Source organism: Cyprinodon variegatus, unplaced genomic scaffold (genome assembly GCF_000732505.1).
Source record: "Cyprinodon variegatus isolate N-32 unplaced genomic scaffold, C_variegatus-1.0 Scaffold610, whole genome shotgun sequence".
Taxonomy (NCBI): domain Eukaryota; kingdom Metazoa; phylum Chordata; class Actinopteri; order Cyprinodontiformes; family Cyprinodontidae; genus Cyprinodon; species Cyprinodon variegatus.
The window spans coordinates 156,707-173,972 of record NW_015151063.1 but is presented as its reverse complement, the minus strand read 5'-3'; the positions used below and the strand labels follow the sequence as shown (position 1 = coordinate 173,972).

At 37.6% G+C, this 17,266-nt stretch overlaps 1 protein-coding gene across 1 annotated transcript in view; it reads left to right on the top strand.

Moving 5' to 3' along the window:
• The window catches only part of LOC107096271 (polypeptide N-acetylgalactosaminyltransferase 18-like), a 256,788-nt gene that overhangs the window by 114,765 nt on the left and 124,757 nt on the right, over window positions 1-17,266 (top strand). The window contains exons 2-3 of the mRNA XM_015392852.1: window positions 10,928-11,135; window positions 14,855-15,046. Of these exons, the coding sequence (XP_015248338.1) occupies window positions 10,928-11,135; window positions 14,855-15,046 (400 nt within the window). The remainder of the gene's footprint in view (window positions 1-10,927; window positions 11,136-14,854; window positions 15,047-17,266) is intronic.

Sequence of the window (17,266 nt, the reverse complement as noted above, 5' to 3'; positions counted from 1 at the left end):
TCAGTCTGTAGACTGCTGGTTAGTGAGACGGTCTGCTGAGCTTTATGGGGAGATCCAGTGGACTGCGTGAGCTGATACTAGAGCTTCACTCAGGGACCTGGAAGATGGAAGTCCAGCTGGATAACACAGGTTGAGAGAACCTGTCCATGATGAGCAAGCATGGAGCGACAGTGGAGAGGAAAAACTCCCCGCTGGGAAGAAACCTCTGGCAGAACCAGGCTCAACATGGCGGTCTGCTGCTGACCGGTTGAGATGCGACAGGGAACGCAGTTAGAGTCTGGGAAGAATGACACCATGATTAAGTTTTAGCTACGAAGGTGGAGGAGGGGCTGGAGGTGGGTTGAAACGGTGTCATCTGAAAGAAGTCACAGCGCATCCGCCGCCTGCGCACAGGAGCAGACAGGTGCGTATCGGAGGCCTTTTGAGATGAACGTTGGATGCTGATTAACTTTCATGGATGTGTGGTTCAACGCTGATTAGCTGTGTCGCAGATGGATGTAAAAGGGCAATCAGTTTCTTCAGTTGAACTTCCGCCTAGGCTCCATTAAGGCAAAAAAAAACCCCACAAATTTGAGGCAAGATCTACATCAACACCACAAAAATTGATTGTATTTATAGTCTTATGTCGACACTGCTCAAATTTAAATACCTTATTTTACCTCTATAGTTCTATGTTTTGTTTATTTTTTTCGAATCATATTTTTGATTATTATGAGAATTTGAGCTGGACTATAGTTGGACAGTGCATATAACATGTATGTCCATGTTTTTTTTTTATATTCTGGACGATATATATCAGATCTCGGCCAATGTGTCGGATATCTTTTTTTTTAAGTCCCCAATATCAATATTGGTATTGTCCTTGAAAATCCTGGTCGGGCTCTGCTTTTTTCCATAAATAATAAGTCAGCAACATATCTACCGAGAGACTTCTGAGAATCTGATAGAACCTGGAAAGACATTGTGTTGCACTTAAAAGATGTATTAAGATTTTGTGAAGAAATACTGGACCGGAATATTAGGTTATCAGACTCATAGCATGCTTGAGAAAGGGGAAGATGGCTGAACAAGCTGATGGCAGACTTGAAAAGGATGATGATGGCAGAATAGAATAGTTACTGGCTGATGATGGTGAAGATTCTCAGTCATCCAGGTCATTCCAAAAAATAAAAACAATCTGCTGGGCATTGTTTCCAAGTTTGAAGATGTTTCGCTTCCCATCTAGGAAGGTTTTTCAATTCACAATGTCAGAATTATCACTAATTCTGAAATTGTCAGTTCTATACTGGTGAATATTTATCCTCACCAGACTGACCTACACCCTGTGTAAGTCAGTCTAGTAAGGCAAAGCTACAGAAATGCAGAAGAACTAGTGCATGCAAGCACCCAAACAAGCCTAATATAGGCAAGGAGACAATCTGGAGGAGACTGACAGAGAGAGCGGTAATAAGAGGCATTATAAAATATTTAATGTGTAAGACATTTTAGATTTTTAAATATTTAAAAAATATCTGAAGTGTATTTTACAGCTTAATCATTTTAAAACACATTATATTATATATTTAATTTATTTAGGTTTACTTAGAGCCATAAAATGAACATTTCTCATGTTTAACAGATTTGATGCATTTGACAGCAAGGGTATTTAAGGGCTTATTTAGATATAAAAACAATAACATCAGTTGTCGTTATGAAACCATAATGACATGATTTTAAACACTTGGCCTAGAAAGCAAATATAAGATTCAGAAAGAAATTGAGAACACAAAAAAAAGGGAACCATAGATACATTTTATTTAAAAAAATATATATATATATATAAACACACTAAGAAGAGAAAAACCCAAAATCATAAACACCCTTACAGAAAAATAGAAAACATTTCTTAGAAGAAAAAAAATACGATTAAAAAACTTTTCTTGAAAGAAAAAAAAGTAGATATAAGTTGTTGCATATAGTATTGATATAAAGTGCAGCTTGTGCCAGATCAGTGGGTGGTTGATTATAGTAAATGTCAACAGGTGTGTTTGTGCATGTATGTGACTTTTTTTAGTGTATCTAAGAAGGGTGGGGGGTTGTTGGTGTGTGTGTAGGAAGGTGAGATTGTATGTGAGTCTGACTACAGGAGGATGATTGCCTTCAAAGTTTTTTGTGAAGAAACAGTTTTGCTGTGTTTTTCTTTTGAATTTGATGTTCCCATGTTCCTGACAAACAGTGCAATATAAGAAACAGATCAAGAAACACATTTCCACATGTTTTAAAGATAATGATGCATTCATACAAGTTTGGAAAGCAAATATTCTTTTTTTTCTTACACATGCCCTTATAATTGCCCAACATTAAAATACATGAGTTTTGCTCTGTATACTGCTGTGGCCTCTGACAGTTCATTTGAGAGCGATTCAGGTTAAGATTCTTTGAGTGTGACACCTGGCTGCTTTGTTAAATCTGTCAGTGGCAGAATAGGGGCCACGATTTTTGAAGATGAATCACTAAAGACCAGCTTGGTGCACACCATACACCTGTACAGACATCACATAAGAGTAAAACAAAGAAATTCTGTTAAAAGGGCCATATTGGAATCTGATTGAGGACAGAATAAGATAAGAGGAAACACTGGTAAGCTTTTAACAAGGACAAAGCTCATTAACTCCCTTAACCATAATGGCAAACCAAAAACCTGTGCATTCATACTGTAGAGGCAGAGTGTTGCTTTGTTTTGTTTTTCCATGTGAGCACACAATACTGGTGCTATTTCAGCTAGTCTCCTGAGGCGGTTCACATCAAAAACTCTGGAACCTGCGCTACGCTTCTTTAGCAAAACTTGTTTTAAAGAATGACATTTATATATCAATTTACACAAACATATCACTGCTTTAACTATGTTTTTCTTACCAAATAAGGTGCCTTACCTTAGAAAAATAAATTATTTTTTTTAATTGTTTCTTTTATTAGTAGTTCATATTTATCAGATTTTTCATCTTTTAAAAATATCTCATCCACAGTGTCTAATAACAGTCATATCCCAAAATCGGTGAGCAGTGTCTAAAGGTCCGGTTTCACAGTGCTGGTCCTCGGTTTTAGCCTTGATTATATCCGATCCTACTGCAGCAGTCATGATTGCATCCATGTCACAGTTTGAGCCAGGGGTTAAAAGCTGCTTCACAGCATGCGGCTACCAACCTGCTGAGCCACTAGCTTTTCAATTCTTGGTAAAATGACTTGAGGACAAGGTGAAACACTGTCACCCAGCCTGTTTTGAATTCATTACGTTGTGGGGAGTCTGGACTCGATGCTCTCGGATCTACAGGAGGGATGTGTATATGCCCGTGTGCGCTGATAGGGAGCTGTCTTGGTGTCTGAGCTTATAAAAGAGGGTGTCTCTGCAAGTTGATGTGACAGAGCTCAGAGTCGTCTGGTTTACAGATGCCTGGAGATGAATACCTTCTGTCACAACTGCTTATTCTCTTGTTTTCTTCGTCTCTCAGCCTGCTGCTCTTCTCCTTAATCACTCCTTCATACGTCCCTCGCCAACCTGTCTGCACTTTTGTTTTGCTGCTCTTCTTGAGGCTCCCGCCTTCAATCTGTCGCTGACATTTTGGTTTTATTTGATTTTTCTGTTTTCCTCTACCTTTTATTAAATCAAATTAAGTTGTCTTTTTATATAGTATAAAAATAGTATAGTATAAAATATTTTTTCAAGCCCTTTGCTAATAAAGAAAACAAGTTTTTTTTTTATTTATATTTCTTTTTCAGAGTTTCCATTACAGCAGATTGTTTGTGAAGCATTTCTTTCCGTATTTGTGTTCTCTGTGTGTTTGAGTGTAAATACTGCTGAGCAGACATTGATGTGGATCCCATTTCCCACCCAACACGATGACAGTGTTTGCTGCTACAATGCAGTCCAGGCTGCTTTTACACTTGACCATGTGAGGTTTTTTTATATAAAAAAAAAAAAAGAATTTTATTTTATTTGTATTCAATCTGTTTATGAAATTTATTATGGCAGCTGTATAGAACCAGATGAGGTTACTTATTTATTTGACACAGCACAGAAACATATCACAGGTGTACATTAACACCAAAACCCCAACCGGCACACAATAGATGGAAAATTCCATTTATAACACTGTGTGCATGCACATATCTGCAGGCAGTGTTTCTTTTGTAAATCACTGTGGCACTGGAAATGTGCACTCATGAATCAGCTTCATCTAACGCTCTTCACACCCACATTTATTATCCAATGCAAAGCACCTCATGAATGTTAATGCAAACACATGAGATGCTGATCTGTGATTCTTAATGTTGAATCGTACAAAAACTGAGATGGAGACCCAGTAAAGAAAAGAAAAACTGTTTTACTGCCCCAGAAGCTGAACTTCTTGTGGTTAAAGTGTGACTTACAAAGTGTAATTCAATATTTGGTAGGAAATGAAAATATGTCCAAGGTTTCCAATATCGCTGTGGAGGAAGTGGAGATTAGAGCAGTCAGCAAGTACAAGGGAACACAGCCAGCTCCCTGGTTCTAAAATGTGGATGACACCTGGGTCAAAATCCAAACCCGGAAGTTGAGGCATTGACCAATCACATAACTTCAGTGGAGAGAAACATTAAGTTCACTAGAGAGGTTGCCAAGAACACGCTGTCTTTTCTGGACCGCTGTGCACATTTAAGGCTGATTTATGCTCAGAAACCAGGTCGTCTGCGTGAATGTCGCTGTTAACGTAGATAAGGCCCCGTCCCTTCCGTAGACGCTCTGCTGCACCTCTCTGAAATTGTAGATGACCGCAGACAGGAGGCCTCTGATTGGTCAGATCTACACCTGCTCTACTCTATGTTTATTTCCTGTTTTGTACCTTAATGGCTTGTTTTGTTTGTATGACTGCCATTGTCGAAAACAACTCGAGAATAATATATATATAACATTAAGAGAGATTTGGGCTTTCACTTTCATGCTATCTGAGCGCCTATTTGTTTACGGGCTGTACAATGATCACAGACCACATTTACTGTACACTTTTCCTTTTGATTCCCACTGACTTCTACAATGTGTCTTGCAAATATGTGTGGCGCTGACTCTAGTTTCCTATAAATAATAATGAACTTTGTTGGACACATAAGGGCAGGGCACTACAATTTTTTGTCTGCTGAAAAGCACAACGCATTAACTAAAAGCTTCATTAAGTATAAATGGATTATATGAAGTGAAAATGCAGAACAAATGGAGTGGCCTAGAACTCCTTAAAACTTTTAGTGATTCAGTATGTTGGAAAATGGAGGGCAAGCTATTTGCAGTGCTTTTAGGGTGCTTATTATGAGGCTGGGGGGGGACTTAGATGGGGGTGGCATTTCACCCAGACCATTAACTGTGTTATTGGCAAAGATGGAAGTACTGCTCTTCAAACTAATAATAAAGCCACTGAGCTAAGAAAGGGCAAGAAGCATTTTACACTTATGTGTTAAGGGGAGAAAACTGAAAGCAAAGACTGATCTAAATTCTGGTAAGAGTCCGTCACTAAAATATCACATAAAAATTTAAGGGCATTTCTCAACAGTTATCTAAAACTATGTTTTTTTTCATAGAATGTTGTAGAATAATTAATGTTATCTTTCTTGATGAAGGTTAATATGTAAAGTATGGTAGCTAATACATTCCATTTTCAATACTATTTGATGACATTAGATGAAGGGATGTCTAGTCTTTATACCTACCTGCATTCTCTTAATTTCATTACTTTTAACTCTGAAGTTATTTTTCTTCATATGCTTTGCATTTGCAAAGTGCTTTAATTTTTACTCTTGATTCACAAAGCAGTTTGCACTAAATTAGTGATGTATATCTCCAGCACTAAGGTCGATTTGATACGCATCTCGATATACTACCGCCGATACGTTATAAATGCAATTCAGAAATGATTTCACGATGATATGACTTCCTAAGAGGAATCATTGTATGGGATAAATCTTTAAAGTTAATAGGAGTTTGAGGATTAATTAGCTTAACCCATGAAGCTTCAATAGAGCAATACAGCAATATATGTAAAAATAATAATAATAATAATAATAACCTTTAAAATGTAATAATTAAAATTTTTATTCTCAGCCTTTTTTTATGAAAAATTCATGAAGATATGTTGAAATGTTTTTGAAATCACAATAATAACAATGGACAATATAAATGAAAAGACCGGAAAGACACAGGAGCTCTTTCAAGCTGGGCACCGTTTCAATCACAACACCTCAATGAGGAATCAGAAATACTTTAATAATCCCAGGGCGAAATTACTTTCATTACATTACCACATCTGTAATAGATATATACAATCTATATAATTAGGGGGTCCCCGCTCCATCTCGCCATCAGTTTGGGGGTCCTTGGCCTGGAAAACGTTGAGGACCCCTGACCTTAGGCAATGTGCAATTTGTTGTGGGGGAGCAGCTGGAGACTCTGACCACCGTGGCAGAGAGGAGGATGCTGTCCAGGTTTCAGTCCATCTTAGACAATGAGTCACATCCTCTCCACGACACACTGGTCCAGCAGACGAGCTCCTTCAGTAGAAGACTCCTCCTACCCAGATGCACCACAGAGCGCCACAGGAAATCATGCCTACCTGTGGTCATCAATCTCTATAACGCCTCCCTCAAGTGATTCAGACACCTGCCCTGTAACTGACATTTATGCACTATTTTTGCACGCCGCGTATCACTTTACTTGGAATTATTACTTAAGTTGGATTTAGTTTTACGTATGTATATATATATATATATATATATATATATATATATATATATATATATATATATATAAAACTGTAACTGGAGCGTGTAACAAAAGTAATTTCTCTCTGGGATTATTAAAGTATTTCTGATTCTGATGTGCAATTTTTTAAGGGGCTGATTAACGGGCTGGGTTTGTGTAAATTACCATGAGCCGTCCTCATAATACCTATTTCCATATGTTGCTCAGATATATAAAATACCTTAAACACATCCTTAAACATTCACATCAAACCTCAGTTTCATTTGAGGAGCTGATTTCCAAGTGGAATTATATCTATGACTGCATGGGCAACAGTAGCGTCGGATTCCCTGCAACAACAAGGTTGTCAGTTCAAGCCCCAGCTCCAACATTCACTGTCATTGTGTCCTTGGGCAACACACTTTACCTGCATTGCCCACTGATGGTGGACAGGGGGTCTGCTGGCACCTCACTTCTGTAGGTGAGCCTCAGGGCAGCTGTGGCTATAGTGTAGCTTCCTACCATTAGTGTGTGGGTGAATGACTGAATGTAGTGTAAAGGGCTCTGGTCAAGTCTCCTGACTTGAAAAAGAGCTATAAAAGTAAAGGCCATTTACCATTCCATATTACCGATACAATCAGTAAATGTCACATTTACTTTATTGAAGGTCCCATAATAAAAACAATGAGGCCCCCAGAGCATGTTTTGTTATTTGTTCAGGATAATCTCTCTGAGATTAGGCCGACAGTGTGAATCAAAAACTGGACGAGCCTTTTTGGCTTACCACACACAGTCCTCCCAAAGTCTGCACCCCTATAACCCGCAATCATGACAACCAGTCGGAGTTCATAAAGGTAGAGGCAAAAAGCATGGAGCAATGCATTAGATGAAGGCTGTAGCTGATTTCCCCTTATGACATCATAAGGAGAATGCTTTTCAAAGGGAGTATTTTGAGCACAGATTAGCTAAGAGTAGAGAAAGGCAATGACAGAAATATAAGGGATTTTTTTTATTTGTGAGCCTCATACACAGGCATCAGGACACATATGACTTTTAAAAAATATTTTTAATATGAGTTTTGTATAATATGGGACCTTTAATAGAAAGCTTTGCATGGAATTGTGATGTGCAAAGATGTCTCACATATGAAGCATTGGCCGGCTCAGCTTGACTCAGGAATCCTTTATAGCTATTATTATAATAATTATAACCATTCCAAAAAATAGTTGCATTGTGAACATATTTTAAGCAGGCTTTGTTTTTTTATTTTATTTATTTCTTTTGACTTCTTCTAAACATCTTAAAACAAAACAGGTACGAGTCAAAATGCCTCTTTACTTTCAGTCAGTTTCCTTCTTCATGCTGATGGTACTCAATAAGTTGGTAGTCGGCTGTAATAAATCTCCCTGACGCTTGTTGACAAAGTCTCTCTGTGATGGCCTACAGTATCGTTGCCATAGTTATTTTGACAAGCAGTGGGTGCATTCAGGGTATTTATACTGATTTTGATATGTATTTAGGGGTGGGGATGGAGTAAGCCATCCTAAAGTATGAACTTTGTAAACTCCTATGCAAGAAGCCCTGGTTCTTCAGAGTGAAATAAATATTTTGACTCAGACATTCTCCTAAATGTTTGTGTCATAATTCATTTCAATGTGGGGAAAAAATGGCACTGAGGAGACCCCATTTGTTCTGTGCAAATTTCTTAGCAGCAGGTCTGTGTCGTGTTTTGAAATTAAAAGGAGAAAACACAGGTTTACAAACATTCCCACTTCATTAAAGGTTTTATTATTTTGTTTGTTGGTTTTTAATGGGACAAATTTAATAAAATATTTAAGTAATTAGTAAATTAATTTAAATTTGTTCCCAGCTCCCTTAACATCTTTGTTTGCTGCTTTGAGGATCATAGAAGATACACTCCCAAAATTGGTCATGGATTTTTTTTTTTTTTTTTAAATAGCTTAGTGGCCAGTAACAATAGTTGATGATTTGTTAAGTTACTCTCTTGTTCTCTAGAGCAGCGGTCCCCAACCTTTTTTGCGCAACGGACCAGTTATATGTCAGATAATATTTTCACGGACCGCCCTTTAGAGTGTGTGGGTAAATACGATCAAATAAAATGATACGACTGGCATAAAATCAAATACAAACAGCATAAAAATAAAACTCACCATTATGTTGAATTAGTGGGAGCCCTGAGCTTATTTCTCCGAAACAAACCGGTCCCATCTAAGCATAATCGGAGACTATGACACTTAAAGTGTGCTCCTGATGTCAATACTGCTCCGTAGATTTGGTTTGGTTGCTGAAACCGCAGAAAATCCCGCTTCACAAAGATAGGATGTTATAGATAGGATGAGTCTTGACCTGAATTAACCTGTGTCAAGAGGCACAGATGCACCGACTGATGTAATTGGGAGAGAATACCCTAATGTTTCGTGTTTTTCAAAATAAAACATCACTCAGACTCTGATCGTCGATAAATTATATATATATATATATATATATATATATATATATATATGTGCGGCCGGTAACAAATGACCGACGGACCGGTTCCGGTCCGCGGCCCGGTGGTTGGGGACCGCTGCTCTAGAGCTTCTACTTTAGATATAACATCAAAAATGTTTTTTTTTTCCCAGAATAACCCCAAACCCTGCTAACACTGGAGGGGAACCAGACCTTCACTTCATTTCTTTGAAGACGTTTAGACACCTATACAGGTGTATACTGTAGGTCAGTTTGGTTTATATGCATCAGAGGAATCTATAGTTGGAACGTTGAGGTGATTAATCAGCATGGAGGTCCAACATCCTAAGTACATTTCAAGTCAGAAGCAAATCAAATGGCCACTCCTTGTCCTTCTGGACAACAAGAAAAACTCAAGAAATACAGTATAAATACAGACATTTCTTGAGTTATATATCATTTTTAGTTTTTTTTTTTTTTTTTTGTGGTGCCAATGAATGTGGCAGCAATCACGTAAGAAAAACAAAACATCTTATTATCCACTTAGGATGAAAAATTGTAGTGAATTTATTTTAGGATTTTTTTTTTTTTCTCAAGTGAGGAATATGAAATTATGCAGCTTCTACGGTAATGAATTTTAATTTATTTAAAATCTTGCAATCAAAGCCACTTTTTAAACACATTTTCTGTGTTTGCATCGATGCTTCTGGTTTCCTCATATCTCAGTTCATGAATATTTACTCTCTGATGATTACCTTTAACCAAAACCAGCAAACTATCACATCCCAACTCCTCCTATGCCTGGGTGTTTTTTCTGTCAGACCCCATGTTAGTGTAGAAAGAGGTAGAAAAACTTCAGGCAGCTCTGCTTTTTATGCTATATATTACATTTTATATTAGTTGAGTGTTAGAAACTCCCATGTAGGAATTATTGCGATTTGAAATATTCTGCTTAGTGTAGGATTTAGGCATTTTCCATGTTTTATTGTTCACAGTCATGTACAGTAAGCAGCTTAGTGCTTCACACATAGCAATGAAAATCAGGCTTGGTCATATAAGAGTATTTGTGTACACCTCTGCACAAGTACATTTGCCAACGCTGTTTGGAATGACGATACAAATCCTTGTCAGCTTAGATTGCATTTGGATTTTAACCTCATACCCCACATTATCCATCAAGCCCTGAGCAAGGAGATCAAATATGAAAATAACAGAGCATCCATTATGCTTGATAAAAATAAAAAATAAAAACCTTATAGAGATGTACCTAACATGGCTGAAATATATATTTTTATATAAATTCTTAAAACTTTCTTTACAAGATGTAAAAACAAAAACAAAATTTCTCTGTTTAGGATCAGTGCATGGGGAGTTTACTCAAACACTGCAAAAACGATCTAGAAATAAGTAAAAATATCCTTAATTAAGTGTATTCACCCTTAATTGGAGTAGGTAAATGAGATAGTTTGCCAAAGGAACGAGTAATTTTACTCTTAAAATAAGATAATTAGATAAAATGCACTTTAAATAAGACAATGCAATAGTGTTTTCTTATTTTAAGTGTAAATTGTCTTGTTCCATTGGCAGAATGTTTCTTTTACCTCCTTAATTCAAGAACAAATGCATTTATTTTAAGAAAAAAATGACTTATCTAGTTTTCGATTTTTTGCAGTGAAGTTAATGCTTTCCAATTTTTCTATCTCTTTGTTGCTACAGAAACCCCTCTGAAGGAAGGTGAGGAAGCAGCATCTTCATCAGACTCTGCCTCTGATCCCTCCTCCTCGCTGTTCAATCACTGGGGACGTGACCTTGGCCCAGAGAGTCGACGGGTTGCCCTCAAAAAGTTCCGTTACTTTGGATACAACGGCTACCTGAGCGACCGCATTTCCCTCACCAGGCCCATTCCTGATTTACGACCAGACGGGTCAGTCCTCTATGGGGTCGGGCATTTTATGAATTTAAACAATTCTGTTTCTGATTCCAAAGTCTAGATCATTTTAAGAGAAAGATCAGGATAAAAGGATGAAATAGTCTGAACTTCTCAATGAATTTGTTTCTTTTAAATTTGTGATATTACTATAAATTATCATATACATATTTTGTACCCAGGTATAAATATCACTCCTAGGAACTATAACATAATCTTATGAATTTTTACTTTAACATCAAGCTTTCTTTTCAAAGTGTCTGATGCTGCAGATACTCATGCCGTAAAAAGGCCAGAACATACCAAATCCAATTTGCATCCGATCCAACATAAAATCGTGTTGGACTAGGTCGTTGCGCATAGCACTCATTGTAAGTCGATGGGGATGATCACACCCGACATGATTTTATGCAAGGAGACTGCATAGGTTAGACTGAGATAGACCCCAGGTCTATTTCCGTCGGACTACGCAGCAATTCAGCAGCAATTTCATGGGTCTGACAGGAAGAGAGATGCGGTTATAAATTAATACACATCTGCTTTGAGGAAAAATACAAAATAAATCTGTTAACACCTTGGAGAAAGAGTCAGTTTTGGAGTCGCACATCATGTACATAGCAGGCGGGACAGACTCATGCAAAAAGAGTAAAATGAAATATTAAAAAAGAATACATTAGCCATGAGATGAGTTAAGGAGGACAGAAAACAGATAAAGTAGTGATCCTCTTTGAGCCTCACAAAAACAAAATAACAGGGGCAGACAGATCCGGTAAGCGCGACATATCTCTCTCACCTTTTTTTGTCAAAAAGGGAGTGAAAAACTTTGATAAACTTCTCAGATCTCTCTGAGATTCACCTCTCTGCCTCAGTCAGCATACAGTATAATGTCAATACGTTTTTGCTATAGACATATGAACAGTCTGGTTTGAGATGCGGCACAAACTGGTTAATTGAGGATTTGCTTTATAGAATGTGCTGGTGTTTTTTTTTTTTTTATAACTTTTTATATTCTGTCCAAGTCAAATGTGGGAACTTGTTTCAACTTATGCATAGCACAGAGACACATATATATATAAAAAAAAGAATACCTGCAGATCTGCCCACTGTGCCTAGTCAGAGCCTCTCTATACGCAGTCTGTGCAACATGGAAAAAAATCGGATTGGAGATTAAAAAGTCATACAGTATGCAACCGGTGTTTTCAGACCTTTAGAGGATTGTATTAAGTTATGTACCCGATTCTGACTGCGATTCTGGGCTGATTGTCGGGGCTAAAGAAAAAGCAATGTGTTGTTCTAAGGAAGGTATCTCTACAGAATTTATATCTTTACCACAGACTTTCATTAGGCCACCATTCCACTCAACTAGACCTAAAGGTGATATTTTGCATTTGTGGATGGATGAATGAGGACTTCCTACTCTGTCTTTCAGTTAGTTCTTTTTATCAAATGAAACAGTTTCCAAATTAAACTAAAAAAAGGTCTTGGAGAGTGCAGACCTCTGCCAACTAGTTTGTTTCCTGTAACATCGTGACTTCCAACTTAATACCTGTATTCACAGAACCTTGGAAAGAAAATTGCTGGATCCAGATGATGATCAGGATCATTACCAAGATGTGATCATTTGTTTCCAGTCACAATACACACCTTCTCTGAAAATGTCAACAAAATCTGTTTATAACTTTTTTTTAGTTATTTTATAAACAGAAATACAAACTAATGCCAATTAAAAGATAATGAAATAAACAATGCATATGGACTCATTGAAATACCTTGAAATTCAAAATTTAAAGTCAGGCGTGTAATGGGGGACAGAAGAAGAACTCTTTACTTTTGTAACATACAAAAAAAAGCATTTTCATGGGAAAAAAATGAGAATAATGTAATTACCAAAATCGATCACTTGCCTGATATAGTAATAAACATTCCAAACTGTGCTTCTATAAAAAAAAAAACATGCAAAACACTTGAAGATTGAAAGAAATACATGTTTGGTAAAAAAATAAATTTCAGAACATTAGTACAAACATAGGCACTAAGAATTTTTACTTTTAAATTTAGCTATCAGGGTTTTTACTTAGCTTGTGAGTATTTTAACTTATTAACATAATAACTTATTACTTTTTTTACTAACATTTTTGTAACATATCCCACAACAGCAGGCAACATTAGACTGTCCTTTGTTGCCTTCTTCATCCGTATCATCATCCTCCTCATCATGGAGCACATCCTCTGCATGTTGCATGCTTCTCCTCCTAGAAAAGGGGCCGTCTCACTTGTTCCTTGAATTTCCAGGTTATAGGTGGATGGGACATCGTCTGGGTCTCACACAAATCGTCATCATCTTCTGATCATCCCTGATGACAGGGTGGGCTGGCATAACAATCTCCCTGCATTAGCGGTAAAACAGCTGGATAGAGAGCTGGCAAAACTAACTGTAACTGCAAACAACTGTTATTAAACTATAAAAGTGACAAAAAATAAGCATATACTGACATCACAAACTGAAAAAAAATGGCCAATTTCACTGCAATAAAGCATAAACAGATTTTTTAAAACTGTTATTGGATCATAAAACTGACAAAAATCACCCATATTTACTACAATAACACATAAAACAACTGCTATTAGATTAGAAAAATCATCCATATTTAGGACTTATACCATGAAGATTTATAGAAATTGAATAAACATGTTATTGAAACAGGTATGGTGATATACAAACCCTTGGAAACTTTCAATTTAATGTTTGTCACGGTTGGGTTGAGGTTTTGAGGACCCAAATGCAGAGCTGAGGAGGTAGAGGTGAGTTTTGCAGATTTAATGAAGCACTCACAGGCAACTGAGGCAGGAATCCAAAAATCAAACATAACAAATACAGAAAAAAACAGAACCTTGGAGACATCAGGGAAAACTTACATGAGTTTACCCAAATTTTTGCACCTATCAAGTTTTGTTTTAACGCATATTGCACATTTTCTGTTGGTCAAATAAACCTCAATTTAATACTGAAATATTACTGTGTCAATCAGTATTAGATATATCAAACTGAAATAGCTGTTACAAACACCCTAATATTTAGAAATAAAAATAGTTAAGATTTATTGGGGTTTCCAAACTTTTCATATGACTGTAGAGGAGCCAGAAGGACTCCATATGTTGGTAGTGTGTAACTTGCAAGTTACCAAAAACGGTAATTTGCCAGATAAAGAGTTAAAAATATTAATAATTCTGAAAAATAAAATGTTAAGTGATTTTAATTCTATCAACATTTTGGCAATGAGGAAGGTAACTGTTAAAATGTAATGTAAAAAGAAGACAGGATTTAAAGAAAAGCTATCCCTGCAGAAGGTGCACTAAAAATGCAGGGAGGAACAAATTCCATTGGGGAACCTTCCGTAGACAAATGCAGCAGGTTAAAGAGGAAGCTATCATCCTGAGTCCAGTTGTGTTTAATTACGTTTGCCGTCCTTTGCCACTGCACAAACATTTGGTTCCACACATAGTCCGGCGATTCTTCAGCACCTGTGTTGAGTGCTTTTTTCTTTAGGTTTGCCAATAAAGCATTGAAATTAGTAATAAAAATAAGAAAAAACTTTGGAATGAATCGGTTTAAGGTTGCAGTTTATTCTCAGTGCCTTAAACGTCTTTCATTCCTTAAAATGTGCTGTTATTCATATATATATAGGCCTCTAACGTTCCCTTTTTCTTCTCTTCAGATGCAGAAACATGTCCTATTCTTCAGACCTTCCTCAGCTCGGTGTGATCTTCATCTTCGTCAATGAGGCCCTTTCAGTTTTATTACGCTCTATTCACACTGTCATCCAGAGGACACCACCCTACCTTCTGAAGGAGATCATACTAGTGGATGACAACAGTAACAGCTGTAAGAATCCTACCTTTAATCTACAGTATACTATTTCACCTATTGTCAGAAACCTAAACCTTGGACCCAGACAGACTGACGTGTTTGATAATAGTGTTTATTGACTGCTCGACAAATCTGCGACAGCAGCTGAAACAAAAAGGCCAGAATCTCTGTAGAGGGAACAACACAGGTTAGTGATCACAAAACTCTGACGGAGGGAGATTACGAGCTTGTGAGTCGCTAACCTGGTTATAAAGTTCAGTCCGAGCCCAGAGGAAGAAGTAGAATCCGGCCTGATGATTTCACACAGCACAATACAGAATACAGATACAGAATACCTGGAGTCAATGCCAGAAGGTTGCAGATTTGACTGTTGAGCAGGAGCCAGCATACGATGGAGAGAAGCCAGAGGGAGACACCAAAGCTGTTGACAGTGAGGTAAACAGATGTCCAGGCCAGAAGTTTAGAGAGCTGAAGAGGTACCGTAGGGAAATCCAAGCTGGGATCAGTAGACAGATCCAAGGTCGTAAGCAGGCAGAATCCAACAGCAGCCTGGAGACTGATCAAGCACACAGATCAAACAGGGGCAGGTTGGTTTAAAGGTCCAAAGGTAGAAACTAGTCAGGATCAGGTTATCAGAGCAAACAAACTGGGCACTCTAAAGAACTCTCACCTACAGCTCGAATAAGTTGGCACTGATGGCTGGGACCAAACAGTTTAAGTAGAAGCTGAACAGGTGGATCTGATGAAAGGTAGTGAAAACTGGGCAGAGCTTGGCAGGTGGAATTATCCAGTCATCAGTGCCAAGATCATGACACCTATAACATCATTTCTGCTTCAAAGATTAGATTAAAGAATAGATCAGATATACATCCAGTCCACTTTGGGACCTATTTTGCTTCTCACAAAAGGATGTTTTCTATTTGGATAACTTGTTTCAGCTTTTAAGACTTTTTGTCTTAAAAACAATTTTTAGTTGGTCTACAGCCAATATCTCTTAGCTGACGTGGATTTATTGCACCACTTTATACGCAGCCCATGCTCCTGTACTTGAGGGTGGTGAAGGATGAGTTATTCTTCCATCTTGTACCGTGATATCTGTGTAGTCTCAGATTTCCCTTGAGAAACTGGCAGGAATAGTAAATAATGATGCAGACTGTCTTTCCCAAAATGAGATGGATAGAAATGTGGGAATTTTTTGGAAAAACTTTGTCTTTTGAAGTGCTGGATTTTTGTTTTCCCCTTCAGTTTTCATCGTAGTAAAATTCAAACCTCATTGATATTCACAGAAATGAATTTCACTGCCTGCAGAAAGCCATCATGCCTCACAATCTTTTGGTTCAGTGCCCACTATCCTGACAGCCCACACAGCACAGTCATCTGTGTGAAAGTGGTGCCTTAGTAAGAAAACAGTTACCTTGCAATTAGAAAGAAAGTAATGTTACATAACTATTTTAATCTATTGAAAGAATAAAAATGGATTAAAACTTTTATATAGTCTATTAATACAGCTCCAATTCAGAACGTATGTCATCAAGGCACTTTTTTCAATTTAAAACTACTTTAACGATCCCAAAGGGAAACTAAATGCTGTTACTCACAAAGTTCTTAATGAGCTGCTCTGTTGATAGCTGTAGGCAGGAAGGATCTTCTGTAGCAGTCTGTACTTCGCTGGATCTGGAGAAGCATCTGACTGAAGACACTCTGTTTTTTAACAATCTGATGATGAGGATGCTCACTGTTGTCCATGATGTTCTTCACTTTATGAAGTGTTTGTTCCTAAAACAAAGCTGGCCTTCTTTATCAGCTTGTGGAGCTTCTTTCAGTCATTTGCTCTGATGCTGTTACTGCATCAGATGATGGCAGAAGAGACACGCTGTACACAACAGATTTAGAGAATGTAAGAACCATCAAAAGTACCGTAATCTCTGCCCCACATTGTAGACAACCTACAGTTGCATCTCCAGTGGAGCAGTTGAAGAATCACTTTGAACGATAGATTGGTGCCTCGTTTGTAAGTTCTGAAAGAGGAGCTGAGGATGAAAATTTATAGCCTGGGTGCCATTCTGAACTTAGTCCCGCCCACAAGGTTTGAGGTCGGGGAAGTACGGTCTGGCTCTGCTCCATAGTAGCGCGAGTATTAAAGCCCACTGTCAGGCGATCCAATCAAATTGTCAGGGCGGGCTTTATACGATGATGGACAGATGATCAACCACGTTATCAACCACGTGACCAATGCACGCTTGGGTGACAACAATAATGG